Source organism: Drosophila busckii, chromosome 3R (genome assembly GCF_011750605.1).
Source record: "Drosophila busckii strain San Diego stock center, stock number 13000-0081.31 chromosome 3R, ASM1175060v1, whole genome shotgun sequence".
NCBI classification, from domain to species: Eukaryota; Metazoa; Arthropoda; class Insecta; order Diptera; family Drosophilidae; genus Drosophila; species Drosophila busckii.
Window position 1 is genome coordinate 3392643 of NC_046607.1, and position 14222 is coordinate 3406864.

The 14222-nt window shown below is 39.2% G+C and overlaps 1 protein-coding gene across 3 annotated transcripts; it reads right to left on the bottom strand.

Annotated features, from left to right (window-relative positions):
• Positions 1–294: 294 nt before the first annotated feature.
• Positions 295–8950, bottom strand: LOC108602701. 3 transcript variants are annotated; one of them, XM_017990853.1, is made up of 6 exons: positions 8548–8950; positions 1395–1885; positions 1052–1322; positions 769–995; positions 607–712; positions 295–546 (listed from the first exon to the last, which is right to left on the bottom strand). In XM_017990853.1, exons 1-6 carry the CDS (start codon positions 8723–8725, stop codon positions 428–430), a joined length of 1392 nt encoding a protein of 463 aa, XP_017846342.1. In that variant the 5' UTR covers positions 8726–8950; the 3' UTR covers positions 295–427. The 3 variants fall into 3 exon arrangements, with proteins under 3 accessions (XP_017846342.1, XP_017846341.1, XP_017846343.1); XM_017990852.1 differs by having other exon boundaries at positions 1052–1331; XM_017990854.1 differs by lacking the exon at positions 8548–8950 and having other exon boundaries at positions 1052–1331; positions 1395–1986.
• Positions 8951–14222: the final 5272 nt, after the last annotated feature.

A 14222-nucleotide genomic window follows, 5' to 3' on the forward strand; every position in this document is an offset into this window, starting at 1 on the left:
TGAGGCTAAGCAACTAGAGAGAAATGCTGCAGCAGCAACTTCAGAGTCAAGCGTCTTTATGCTTTAGTTGCAACAGCAGAGAACTTACAGTCAATAGCGTTGCAAGTAGCTGCTTGACTTCAATCCGAGACGCTGAGGAGAGCGCTCTTCAGGCTGCAGACTATGAATGTTTTCTTACTGAATACGCCTTTGGCTTTATTTACTCAAATTTCTTAATACTTAAATACATATAAACGACAGCTTAAAGTTTAAAATGCTTAGCAATCTAATATTTATATAAATCGTAAGTTTGCATACAAAAAATTGTGCTGAATTAACGTTGAAAAAACAATAAATAAAATAGCAATAAGAATTCGTGCTGATTTCAAGTTTACCTAGAATTTATGCTATCAACTTAGAAATATGCGCTAAACGCTTAAAGTTGCAGTCATGTCTTATGCAGCGCCACAAGTAAAAAGATTAACCACTGCTGCAAACTGCTGTAGCTATAGCCAGGACGATATAGACCAGCGGCTGTGGACATGATGGCTGAAGCGGAGTATTCACCTGCAAGAAGTGGCAGTTGTTAGAAGTCAACGCTTGCACCTTTTAGCTTTGTTTGCTTACCACTCAACACATGCAGCTGCATGGAGGCTGCGGCGCTGTTTTCCGGCTCGCAGGTGTAATTGCCCGAATGCGTCTTTAGCACTAGCGGTATAATCAAGCTACCAATCTAGCAAATTGCACTAATATTAGTCTACGATTTAATTAAAAATTTTAGCTGCTTACCGTATTGCGATTGTGCTCGGTGCTGCCAAAGATATTGCGATCGATTTGCGTATACCAGCCATGCTCATTGCCGCTGGCTTCGTTGTCTGCCAGCACCTGATGATCGCCGCGATGCCAGACAATATACTTGGGCGCCTCCAGCGTGCCACGCACTATGCAGTGCAGCTCGACGCGACTGCCCGCCTTGACAAAACGCTGCTGATCGCCAATAAGCTCGGTGCGTGGTGCTGTTCAAATTTTTATGTTAGTTACATTGGCAATTTGTTTTCAGTTTGTAACTTACTGATGACAAGCAGCTGCACTTTGGCGCTCATCTTGGGCTCGGTGGCCAGCTGGCACTCGTACCAGCCCGCATCCTGTGGCTGCACATATTTGATAAGCAGTATCCAGCTGAGGCTGCTGCTATTGCTGCTGTCCAAGGGTTGTCCAGCGCTAACGTTCGCCGTCGACTGCAGCAGAGCGGCAAAGCGTGCATCATTGATGAATGTGGTGTGATCCACTGCTATGATATGTTCGTCTCGCAAACGCACCCAGGAAAGCGGTTTGTTCGAATGCTGATGCAACTGCAACAAGATGTGTGTTAACAATTGATTCAATCAGTCTATGGCTACCAATCGCTCACTCACCTGACAAGGCAGATATGCCGATTGGCCCGACTGCACGGTAACGTTGCGTGGCGGCAAACTGAGCTGACGCCTTGGCAACTGCTCGCGCTCCAGGGCCAGCTGCTTTTGGCGCCGCAATTGCAGCTCCTTTTGTTCACTGTCGTAGGCATGCAGACGAGGCTGTGGCTGGTATTGTGGCTGTTGTTCATTAGCGGCATCAGCATTGTCTTCTTCGCCGGCTGCTGGACGTTTGTGTATCGCGGCTGCTGCTGTTGTTGTTGCTGTCAGTGTGTGCGGCAAGTCGGCAGCAATGAAGTCCGGAAACGGTGGCAGATACGTGGGTATGGAGAAACCTTTTGTCAGTGTCGCCGTATCTGGACGCTCGCTCCAAATATCCGCCAATTGTTGTTCCCTTGTGGTTGACTCTATTTCAATTGCCGTTGCCTTTTGTGTAGCTGTAGCTGTAATTAGCGTTGAGTTGTTGCCAATTTGTGGTGCAGTTGCTGCCAGCGCTGCAAAATATGTCAAAAACGATGAGGACATGGATAAAATTGCAAAAACACAATCGGAATGTCAATAAACAATTTGAATTCGAATTGGATTTGCACGCTGGTCTGACGCTCTAGTCAAAGCAATTCAATAAATATTTTCCCTTTGATTGCGCATAATAGGAAACTGCTTTAGTTTAATTAATTTCTGCATGAATGAATATCGTATTTTAAATTATGGACTTGTATAAAATGCAAACAAATTTCGTTTTCAGCCAATTGGTTGTCTGTTGCACAATTGAATTAATATGAGTTTGATGACAGCTTAGGAATTTAATAGACAATAAATTTTCCGTTTATTATATAAGCCCAAGTGGCTGCTAAGTATAATTCATAACGTGTGTTCTTAATTGTCTAAAAGATAAAGTGACAATGAAACGAAAATATTTGATAAACACTTAAGACTGAAGTGAAACTTAAAGCCAATGGGGCGTATGCTTACAGCTTGGGCTGCTCAGCCTCAAGCACCAAGCAACCGCAACATCAAACTGCCAAAGGCAACCAGTGTGCAGTGAAAGCTAAGACCAAGAGCAAAGTCTTGGTTTTGGTTTGGTTAAGGATGTGCATATCCTGTGGCTACACTTGGCATTTGCCTAAGCTTACCAAGAATTCCACTGATGCGGTCAGCCAAGTTGCCAAGTGCTGCCCACAATGTTTGCCTGCATGTTCATATTTGATGTATTCATGCTTGATCAGTCTTCAGTCTGCATTACAATCTATCTACCTACTATATTTTCAATAAAACCACTTTCAATAAAACCCAAACGTCTAAAGCCGTAAAATTAATTAATTTCTATATGTATTAAATTATTTGCAGGCAGAATTTTTAAATAGCTCAAGCAGCCTAAGAACCTCTGACATAGCACGCATGCATTTTTCTGCCTATTTTAATTAAGCCAAAGGGTGAACAGCGCACTCAAAAAATCATGTAGATATTCTTATAATTTGCTGGCAAGCGCGCTTACTGCAAAGTTTTTAATGAACAGCTGACTTTTGCTGCACGCCACGAAAAGATTTTTAAAAGAAAGCCCAAAAGTTGAATGGCAAAGCAAAGCACTTGCCGCCAACTAAGGAGTGAAGGCGCAGGATGTGCGCACATGTGACATTTAATTGCTTTGGAAGTAGCTGCGGGCAACAAAAACTTAAATGAGAAGAGCAATTCGAAAGTTTGTCATTTTCAGCCGACACACACAGCAGCTGTTGAAAGCAAGCAAAGACTCGTAAGTATTAAATAAAAAAACAAAAGAAATACTATATATAATACAGCTCGAAATTGCTGCAATTTGGGGCATAGTCAATATACATGCATGTGCCGCAGTGGCTTTAATACATTATCGAGCTTGGCAGACGACCGCAGTGCCATAATCATCAAATCAACTTTTTAGCCCGCGGGCGTATCTCAAATGGCAACTCAAATCCCACAGATGGCCACAAAATGAAGATTGTGTAACTTTTGGGTGGTGGGCACGCCCACTCAAATTTATACAAACACAGCTGAGCGCTGAGCACGGAGCACGGAGCACGGAGCACTGAGCACTGAGCACGGGCCACGAAGTGCTGAGCGCTTAAAGCTGCGAAATTGGTTAAATACCAGTTGCTGGCTAACATTTTATTTGCCTGCCCCGGGCTGTAAATTTACGCGCAGAATAACAAATTATGGCCAAGTATTTATTATGCAAATAATGTAATACCAAATGCACACACACAGACACACACACACACACACACATAAGAACTGCTGTTGTCCAAGCTACAAGTTAGCATTTTTATGAAATACTTGAGCAGCCATTTGCTGAAATAGTTTTAGCCAGTTGCCAGTGGCAGCTGCTGCCTCGGGCACTGGGCCAACTACTGGATATGGCCAGCGCTATTGTTTTCAAATTGTTGGCAAATTTCAATTTAAACGCAGCTTTAAAGTTGTCAGTTGCTTGCTCAATGACATAATAATATCTGCGTATGTATTGTTTGTTGCAAACATTTTAAACTTTGCTCTGTGCTCTGTTCGAGAAAAAAAAGAAACGCAAACACAAATGTGTTTTTATACATTTATTTTTGTGGTTTTTGCAACTTGTATTTAGTTGATGTTGCACGTACACAGCGTTGCAATTAACATCTGCTGCTGCTGTTGTTGCTGTTGCTGCTGCTGCTGTTGCTGTTGTTGGTGGTGGCAAAAGTTTATAAAAATTAAATTGCAGCAAGTAGAACAACAATAAATACAGTGGTAATTAGTGTAACAGTTATGGCAACCACATAAACTGATTTCTGGTTTAATACATTTGCTTTTTATACAAAACGCAATTGTAAAAGCAACAAAAGCTTAACATTTGTGCATATTATTAGCTTAACATTTCTTGCACTCAGTTGTATAAATACAATAACAATAGTTCACTTTACATTGTTATCGGAATTTGATTTTGTTGAAGCGTAAAGCTCTTGAAAAACACATTTAATTAATTGCCAGGCACGGATTAGTGAAATCCGTAAGCATTAGAGTCAATCAATAGAAATCTATAGCTGCAAGGAATTAATAATTAGCGAGCTGATCAGCGAATTGCTGAAAATTTAGAAATTTATTGTTTAATAAACTTAAGCGCACGCTCTCAGTCGAAAGCAAGCGACAGACTTCAGCGCATTGCTAATTATTTATTAACTTGCTAACCGGGTCGGTCATCTAATTTAGTTAAGCATGGTAAATGTTTCCCATGATGCTGGCCTAATTAGGCTATTTGAGCCAGGCCTACGTAATTTTGTTTACGCAATTGCTTTTATTATTTATTCTGCAATTAGTATTTAAACATTAACATGTGTTTCTTATTTCTCATGTATTTTTCTATCCAATCGCAGTTGCCTGCAATAAATAAGAGTATTTAATTTCAGTTTATTGTTTGTTCGGCCAGAAACTAATTTAGATTTGCTAGCAAGAAAATTACAGTCATGACCAAAATTTATAATAACAAATGCGTGTGTGTGTATTTTGGAGTTTGCGGCAGCGCATGTGTGTGTGTGTGTGGCGTAGGCGGCGTATACATAAATTTTGTAAATAGTAATATTTGCTGCCAAGCTTTGGTTTTATTTTACTAATTATAATGAAACCTTAGTTACGTTATTAGGGCTTCTTTTTGCAAGTTAGATAAAAACTAATTCGACATGTTGACTTAACATTAAATTTGAAGTAAAGCATATTTCATTTTTTGGGTAAGCTTAACTGGCAAAAGGTCAGCTATAGTCTTAAATAACAGCATTGGAGTTGCTGTATAGCATTTTAATTTTAATTGGAAACAACAAGCCTTGCTTGTTATGTGATATTTTAGTTCGCTCATTATTATAAATTTATATCAAGTTTATTACATTTCGTTTTATTCAAAGGAAACGTGAGTCAACGCCCACTTGAACTGATTTTTTCATTGTGTGTGCACGCGTCACAGCCTTTTCACTTTATCAAGTTGTTGTTTTAATTTCTATGGCAGTGCAAAACTTATTGCTGGTCAGTAAGAAAGCGTATTTATGTTTGTAATAACATAAAGTTGTACTTTAAATGAAGCAAGCTAGAATATATGGGAGTGTAATTGGTGCCACATATGGCGCATTAATTAGCCGGCATAACTCGTCATTTAATGTTGTAGAGCAAATATTGAACAACTCACGCATTTGCGCACTTTGTCATAAATAAATACACACACACGCACACACACACACAAACATATCAATGTACATACAATGTTGCATGCATAAGCGAACAGCTTAAATGAGTGTGACTCACACACACCGACGCATACAATGCTTCTTTCCTCTTTGAGCGCACACACAGGACTTGTGCTTTATGCCCTTAGGTGTGTGGTGTGTGGTTGGGTCACAAACCAAAACAACGGGCAGAGCAGCAAAAAATAAAAGGCACACGGCATAAAAGAAGTGTAGTAGAAAATCATAAATTTTCTTGCCTCTTGCACGACCTACATCAACAGCCTCGCGCCACACACTGTCATTTCTCAAAAAGTCACACAGAAACACACACAAGTTTTGTCAGTGCCCTGGAAAATAGGGGGCAATGTGTTTGTTGCATGCCTCTTGCTGCACGTTGTAGATAGGCGACGCCAATAAAGTTGCTAAGGTGCTCTAAACATTTAATGCACACTACAATCATAACGCCTAGAAATTCCATTTGCATCGTTATGAATACGTATGTAGGTGAAATAATAAAAGCAGAAATACTTTTTAAATCGATGTGTCATGGCAATGTTAGTGCTGTTAGTCTTCTGTTGCTTTCTCTACGCATAGTTGCAATAAGAAATTACACACAAAAAATACAAGTCAAGAGCAACAGCAACAGCAACAGCCACAGATTTCTTAAAGCTCTGACGCTGCATGTGTCTGACTTTTATACTCTTTTATAGCTTCAGACAAAACAAAGTTAGAGCTCAGCTGCTGTTTGCTTGCGGTTTTACTTTGAGGTGTGTATAGCATGCAAATAAAATAATATTAGTTGCCATAACTCTCGTTCTCTCATTCTCTAACTTGAGTTTGCTTGGCAACCTTTGCGGCATTAGTGTTTAGATAATAATTCTGTTTGCGCATAAATTCAGCAGCGCTGCATGAATTTGGCTAATGACTGTATTAGCGTCATCAACTCTTTTGCTTCATTTGGCCAGTACTATTAAATTAAGACTTTGGCTCTAATGTGCTGCACGCTTGTCCGGAAGCGCCATAAATAAATTAAATGTGACATTTGGCCGCCATTTGTCTTTGAGAGAACATTTCCCTGCTGAAAGCTTGTAGCAGTCCGTACTCAGCTTAGCTACAGCGCCAGCTCAGTACTAGTCTACTTATAAAATGTAGTTGGATAAATTCATTCTTTGTGTTTTTCTTTTTGTTTTATATGCTGTCCATTGTCTTAACGTAATTAACAAAACTGCCAACGCCAACATTTTGAAAGATGTGAGCTACCAAATGCCCAAATGGCATACAGCTGGCATCTGACCTTGGCAGCAGCGTTGATTGATGGCATAAGTGTTATTTGAGTGACTATTTATGTTCCAGCTTTTGCACTGCCAACAATTTTCATATATAGCATAGCATACTTTTCAGCGCAGAACGCATTGTTAAGCTCAATCATGTGTTTTTTTTTTCGCAGTGTAGCTCATTTTGAATTGTGTCTTACTTTCAGCTCGCTCTTCTATTATATCGTAGCTCGTTTTTATACGCTCTTTATTTAATTATACCATGGCAGCATGCATGGCAGCGTGGGGTTGAGGTTGACCACATGCATAGCTCATATATTATTGCCTTGGCCTTGGAATTGCTCAACTGAGATTGATTGAGCTGTGTGTGTGTGTGTGGGTGGGGCTTGGTTGCGACACGCCGTTGAATGATTAAGGATTAATTTATATATTGATAAATTACAAAAGAATCTTTATTGAAGTCAAATAGCTTCTTATCTCGGCTGTCTACTATTATTTACTTTGGAATTTTATTTGCTAAGCGCTTAAAATACTTTGCAGTAAAAATGTGCTCTACATAAATTACCTGATACCGACTACTGATGCATTAAAGCAACCTAACATAAATCACAAAAATATTTTCCGTTATATATCTCAACAGTTCCACAGCCGGTTCGCAGCCCATTGGCAATAAATTGCTGAAGAACGGGAAGCAGTAAGGCGGGCTTACGCAATTCTTGTGCCTTCTGCATTTAGCCTTTATCTGTTGTTGTTTTCTGTTATTTCATAGCTTAAATGAATTATAATTAGCTCACGTAGAAACATCAGGCATACGACCTGTTGAACAGACAGCACACTTCATACTAATAAGAAATTTAATTAACAGCTTTCCATACAAATATTGAAGCTTGACAGTTGCTAGGGACTATGTTTCAATTAGAGAGCAGCAGTACACACGTTTCCATAAACAGTTGCCAACAGTTAGATTGCTTGCTCAAATCTGGGCTCAGCCAGCACACGTTGCGTATGTGTAACGAGTTTTGCTAATAGACACAGCATTTTCATGTGTCAGTTGTTGCTTAGGAAATATCAAAGTTTTGCCTGCCTGGCTGACTGCCTGTGTGGCTATTTGTGTTGGCTAAATGAACTTACAAAAATCGTGCCAATGAGCTTGCCAGCAAAAATAACAAGAGCAACAAAAATAACAACGACAATGCAGCCAAGCAAATCTAATCATGCAAATTAAATTTGGCAAACGCTTCCGACGCTTGCACAAAAATGTGCAAAATTAAATTAAACAACCCTGCAAAAGCAACAACAACAACAGCAAAATATGTTCAGGGCATGCGTAGACACGTTTAATAAATAATTCACTTACAGAGAGGCAAGTGAAATAATAAAAGTTATTTACATGCATGAAACATAACTAAGGTGCAAACGCAGGTTTGAGTTGAGTTGACAGCTTGGGTTATTCTCTTAAATAAATTGATTTGCAGTGATGCGAAACGCACTGTTTTGTCTCAATCGTAGATTTAGGTTGCTGCGCTGACAGCAGCAACAGCAACAGCTCAGCTCAGTTGCTGTTACCGTAGCCGTTGCTGTTGTTGATTTTCCCTTTATTTTTGCTTATGCACATTGTGTGGAAGCGCGGATTACTTGGGTCCCTATGAAGTAAAAAATGTTTATACTTACGCGGATGCATGCCACAAAAGTTGACAGCTGCCAGAAATGCCAGCAGTGCGCTGCCAACTCCTCCAAATCCTTTGCGTCTACATCCAGCAACTTTTGCCGCTGCCTTGCGTTCTATTTTCGCTGCTCCCGCTGCTGCTGCTCTTGCTGCTGCTCCGTCATCTAGTCGTCGACAGCTCATTTTATTGCGTGCGAGGATTGGTGGTTGGCTGCTGCTGCTGGTTGGTGTGACACCTTGGCAAAATGTTGCTGGGGGTTTGGTGTGGTGGGATTTATATGCTTGTTATTCGTTTGTTTGTTTTTTTGCTTGTTGTTCTTAATCCGCGTTGCGCTCGCTCAAGTAGCTAGAGAAGCTTGTCAGGCTGCCAGACTCGCATAGAGTCATGCGTATGCTGCTCAAGCTTTTCTATTTAATTATATAGAAATGCTTTTTAAAAGTTCTTTAGCTGCATTTGCATACCGCAATACAGAACACAACTCAACTCTGCTTGCCCGCTCGCTACGTGACTGCCTTGGATGCTGCTGCGGCTACAAAACGTAGCCCTAACTTATTTCATGTTTTATTTGGTAGCACGAAAAACCGCAAAAAAGAAAACAGGCACAAAAGTCGAGCCGAGGCGAATGAAAAACGCTGCTAGCTAGCCTGGCTAAAGGCTAAACCATTCACAGACGCCCACTAAACGAAATTTTGAGCAACTCCTGTGCACACCTTTGTATGTTTGTATGTGGCCCAGCTCACACCTGGAGAACTGTGATGAATGGTTATTTATTTTAGCAGGCTGCCCCCCACTCAGACTCCCGCACTCTGGGGCATTACGCTGTCCATTTTGATTGCAACTCAATAAATTAATGAAATTGAATTCGCCAGCAAAGCGAAGCTCTAGCATATGCAAATATTCAAATGTTAATCTAAGCAAATTTAAGATTATATAGTTTAAATGTTTGCTTAATTGTGCATGCAAAAATATATAGAAAGCTGACTTTTTAATTGTGTCTATTGTTGCAGCGTCAAGCCGTTGAGGCAGACAAAACAAACAAAGGCATTTTGTTTATTTATTGAAGTTAAAGTTATTATACCTATGCCACTTTACTTTATTGATTTTAGCCAATGGAAAATAAATATTTTGTTAAAAAACATGCTACCAAATTCGCTTCGTTAAATTTAAATTAGAAAAATAATTCAATCATTTTGAGCAGAAAGTTGCAACAATTGAGCTAATGTAGCACTAATTGTTTAAGATTCAAATGAATTATAAATGAAGAGCTTAGGTATAGTGCATTTAGTAAGAATATCAGAACTCTATTGCTGCTGCGTATACTTAATGCTGTTCAAAGCAACTTGCACTTTCGCTTTGATGACTGACAAATATATGTGTGTGTATTTTATTTAGATATTAAGAGCATACGCTTCGCTGGTTTAATGAAAGCAAAGAAAAAAGGAAAAAGTCCTTAGTCAAAGCTATTATTGCTGTGCTCAAAATCAGATTATATTATAATATTGCATGGCGTACTAGTCAACGCGTCAGCAATGTCCCATGTACCACATACATACTTACACACATGTGTGTGTGCGTGTGTGTGCGTCTGTGTGTGTTTAAGTATATCGTAGACAGTTTATGAGGGCACCATGTGTGCTACCTCCGCGTGGTGACAGCGGGCAGGCAGGATTTAGTCTTCAAATGATGCCGCACACATGCTTTGCTACATTTTAAATTCAGCACATCTTAGACACATTTTTTTCTCTTTTTTCTATTTATTATATCTATCTATATTTTTTTATTTTTTGTATTTTTTGTTGACGAGTTTACAACGACGCAATCAACATTTGACGCCGTTTGACGTCTTTTGACTTTCGATCTGTTACTGTTGCTGTATCCGTGCTCTAATGCGCAGCAATTTTGAAATGTGATTTTTGTTGATTTATAAAGGACACATTGCAACTCACAAGCACAATCACAATCACATTCACATTCACATCCACATACGTATTCGCATTCGCATTCGCATTCTGATTCACTGCGAGGCGCGCAAACACACTGATGAGCATCGTAGCATTCGCAGCAAGTTGCTTCATTTATTTCGATTGCAGTTGCTGCCACGCCCAACGCCCTATACCAGCTTGCAACAGTGAACAAGAGTAACGACGACAACTGCGATATTTAATACATGCAACACTTTAGCGCGCCTCACATTCAAAACTTTTTTGCTAGGCGCCCAATTCGCAGCGCTGCATTGGCTTTGGTGCTTACTCCGCCCACACGTCCGCCGCCAAGCCATGCAAATTTTCAACTAAGCACAATTGTGCCAGCACATTCTTGTTTTTGGCCAACTTAAACCGTCATTTGATTTCTGACGTTTCACTTTTCGTTCGCACATTTCCCCTTGAAAGCTTCAATGCCAAACGTTTCGTTTCATGCCGTTCTGTTTGCAAAGGGAAAGTGTCTGTGGTGAAAATGAAACGTTCAAGGATGCTGCGTGTTCCCAGCAGCAAAACTGTTCCCACTGAATGTTAAGCACCCACAGCCTGTTAACCGTTTCATCTTATAAATGCCATTATTTTAAATTCAATACTCTAAACAAATATTAAAAAATATGTAGGACATAATTAAATAAAATAAACTTGAGTATGTTTTTTATTAAATTATATTTATAATAAATCTTAGCCATATTGTCCGCTTTAACTAAATTATAAGACTGTTTTTGATGTTGTCTTCTAAGTCTGTTGACTAAACCCTAACATTTCAACTTAATTATAAGACTGGAGCAGACAGATTGTCTCTAATCTCTTTTCAAAGAAATTCTGTTCCAAATCAATTTACTTTCATTTGGCTTGCACATTTCGTTAAGCTATGCTAATATTTTTCAAAAATTTAACTTGATAATAAATAATTCTATTAAATTATTGTAGTGCAGAATTTGATGCTGTCATGCAGATTACAAAAGTTGCTATAAAGTTTGAATTAAATGTTGTAGTCTCGTCAAGCTGCCAGCCTTAAAAAGAAATTCGCTTTATTCTATTGTTTGGCTGCAGCGCTTACAGCTCTTTGCTCGCTGCTTGCTGCATATTAAGCTCGTATTTATTTCAGAAAAATTGGCGTTTCATTGCAAGCAGTTGTGCCTTAATAGCTACAGGACCTGATGCCGTTGAGGGAGACATATGTAAATACATATGCAGCATATGCATTGAATAGGCGGCAGCAAGGTAGCAAGCAAAATGCAACAGCAGCAGCAGCAGCAACAGCAGCAGGCAAATGTACAAATAATTGAGTGCGCAACGCACAAAGGATACGCACAATGAAGATGCCAAGCAGCTGTTATGGATTGTTAACATAAAGGGAGTAGAAGAACAACAAGATGAAGCGTAAGTGCAGCAACAGCGTAAAAGTTATTGGGCAAATAAGATATTTCTTGTCATTTAGCTCGCAAGTTTCATTTTCAAGCTACTGCTACGTCCCGTGAACTATTTTGTATGCCATAAAGTTAAGTAAATCAATGCATTGAGAGTACTACACTCTGTAAACTTCTGTGGAAGTTGCCAACTGAAACAAAAAAGCTTAAATACCTTTTGCATGCGCATAATAAAGTCGCTTTGGCTTTTATTCTTAGTAAATTGCATACAGTAACTCGATTGACGCTGCTACAAAATAAAGCTCTCAAAGGAGCTGCCAGCTGCATAAAACGAGCAACTGCCAAACACACTCCCCACCACCGCCCTTTGCCACCCATTGTTGCACACACACACTGACACACAGTCTGACAGAATCTAGAGCCATGCACTCGCCGTCTGATTGCTCGGCACTCATTCAACATCATTAAAAAGTGTTTAACTAGCGCTCGTTCACGATTCACGATTCACGCTGCGTATGCGAAATAAGCTGCTGCATTGAATGTAATGAGCTACTGCAGCAGCTACTCTGTCTAGCGCAGGTGCAATTTACATTTTTATATTTTTACATTTTTGCAACTTGCAACTTGCAATTGCTATTACTTTTGATGGCCAGCAAATAAAGTGCATATGTATGCAAATTTAATTAAAACTCTTGACATGGCTGTTGCTTTCGCTCAAGCGTCAGTGGCCCTGAGCAATCAACATTGATTTTTGCACAACTAAAGACCACAATTGACCAAATATTTATACCAATGCCTGCCAGACACAAATGAAAATGACACAATTGTCTAAAAAATATGTTATAACATAATAAATTTCAAAGTAATGTAAAATGACTTAAGCATTGAAATTCAATATGAAATCGCTTCAAAGATATAAATTCAAAGAAAATATTGTCAGTTGCATTGGATTTATTGCCATAACTTGGTTCAAACATAATGATGTTTAATTTAAAAAGAACTAAATTCATTTTGAATTGACACAGGGTAAGTATTTTTATTGTATTCGTTGGCAGACAGAAGAAACAGAATTTAGCCTACTCTTTGTAACTCCGTTAGCCTCGCCTTTTAAGGAGAGTGGAGCAATCTCATTTGCTGACCCAATCGCTGAGCTAAATTCAATTAAAATATAGTATGTAGCCTCAGCTTTTTTTTACTTATAACTTGGTCAACAATGATTCGATTCTTCAACGTTTTACAGTTTTAAGCTTGTATTGATGCTACATTACTCTACACATGTGAATTGTGTTTACTACGATTAAATAAAATGTTATAAAACGTACCAATCAAATTTTTTCTTGCTGAGCTGCAGCTTCTCAAAGTTTGGAATTAAAAAAGGAGGACGACGGCACAATTTTGTTGTTGCCATAATTAAATGAAACAGAAAACTATTAATTGGACATTCAGTAATCGAAAAAGCTATAGCATTCATAAGTTCGCAATTCATTGCTACTTGCTTCTAAATAAATATTGTTGAATGTTCGATCGATCATTTTGATAGTTTGCCGCACGCTGCACAACAATTTGTTTATATTTGTCATGATGCTCTCTTAGCTTTGGAAATAAACTGTCCAAATGTTGATTACATCTTGGTAATTTCACGACTGTTAAAACTTTCCATTGAAAATGATTTAAGTTTATTTGAGTTTATTTTGTTGGCAGCTTTGTCTCTGGCGCGTATAGTCAACAGCCAAGTGTCGTCAGTGATTTTTATATTCTCTCGAGTTGTGCAGCTGATATAAAAAGTTAGTTATTTTTTGTTTGTGTGCTGACTTGTTCAGATTGGCCACGTACAGCGTGTGCAACAACTGATTCGATTTGAGCAAGCGCACGAAACTCTGATTGAAGTTTAACATTTAGTCAAATCTAATTTATGCACTCACACTAAAACAGAGAACTTGTTGTTTAGTTTAAGCCTTGCCTATGATAAGTTTTGGCCAGTAGAGTTTACCTTTAAGAGCTAGTCAAAGTGTGCTACCAAGCTCTGCAAATACTCCAAGTAGCTGACAGATATTGAGGCAACAACAGCAACGGCAGTAGCAGCCGTAACATGCTGTGGCATGGACTGAGAGGCAGGTGTCTAACGCAGGCGGCAGACTGCTGGGCTGTGTATCGTAATTTGAATTGTGTGAACAATTTGTTGTGCTGTTGTGGCATTTTATGACACACTTCAAACGCTTTGCAGATGCTTTTGGGCAAGTGTTTTGGGCTGGAACCCATTTACCGAGTTGAATAAACTGATTAAAGGTGTGCGCACAATTTGAAATTTAAAACAACTTGCTGCCACAGCA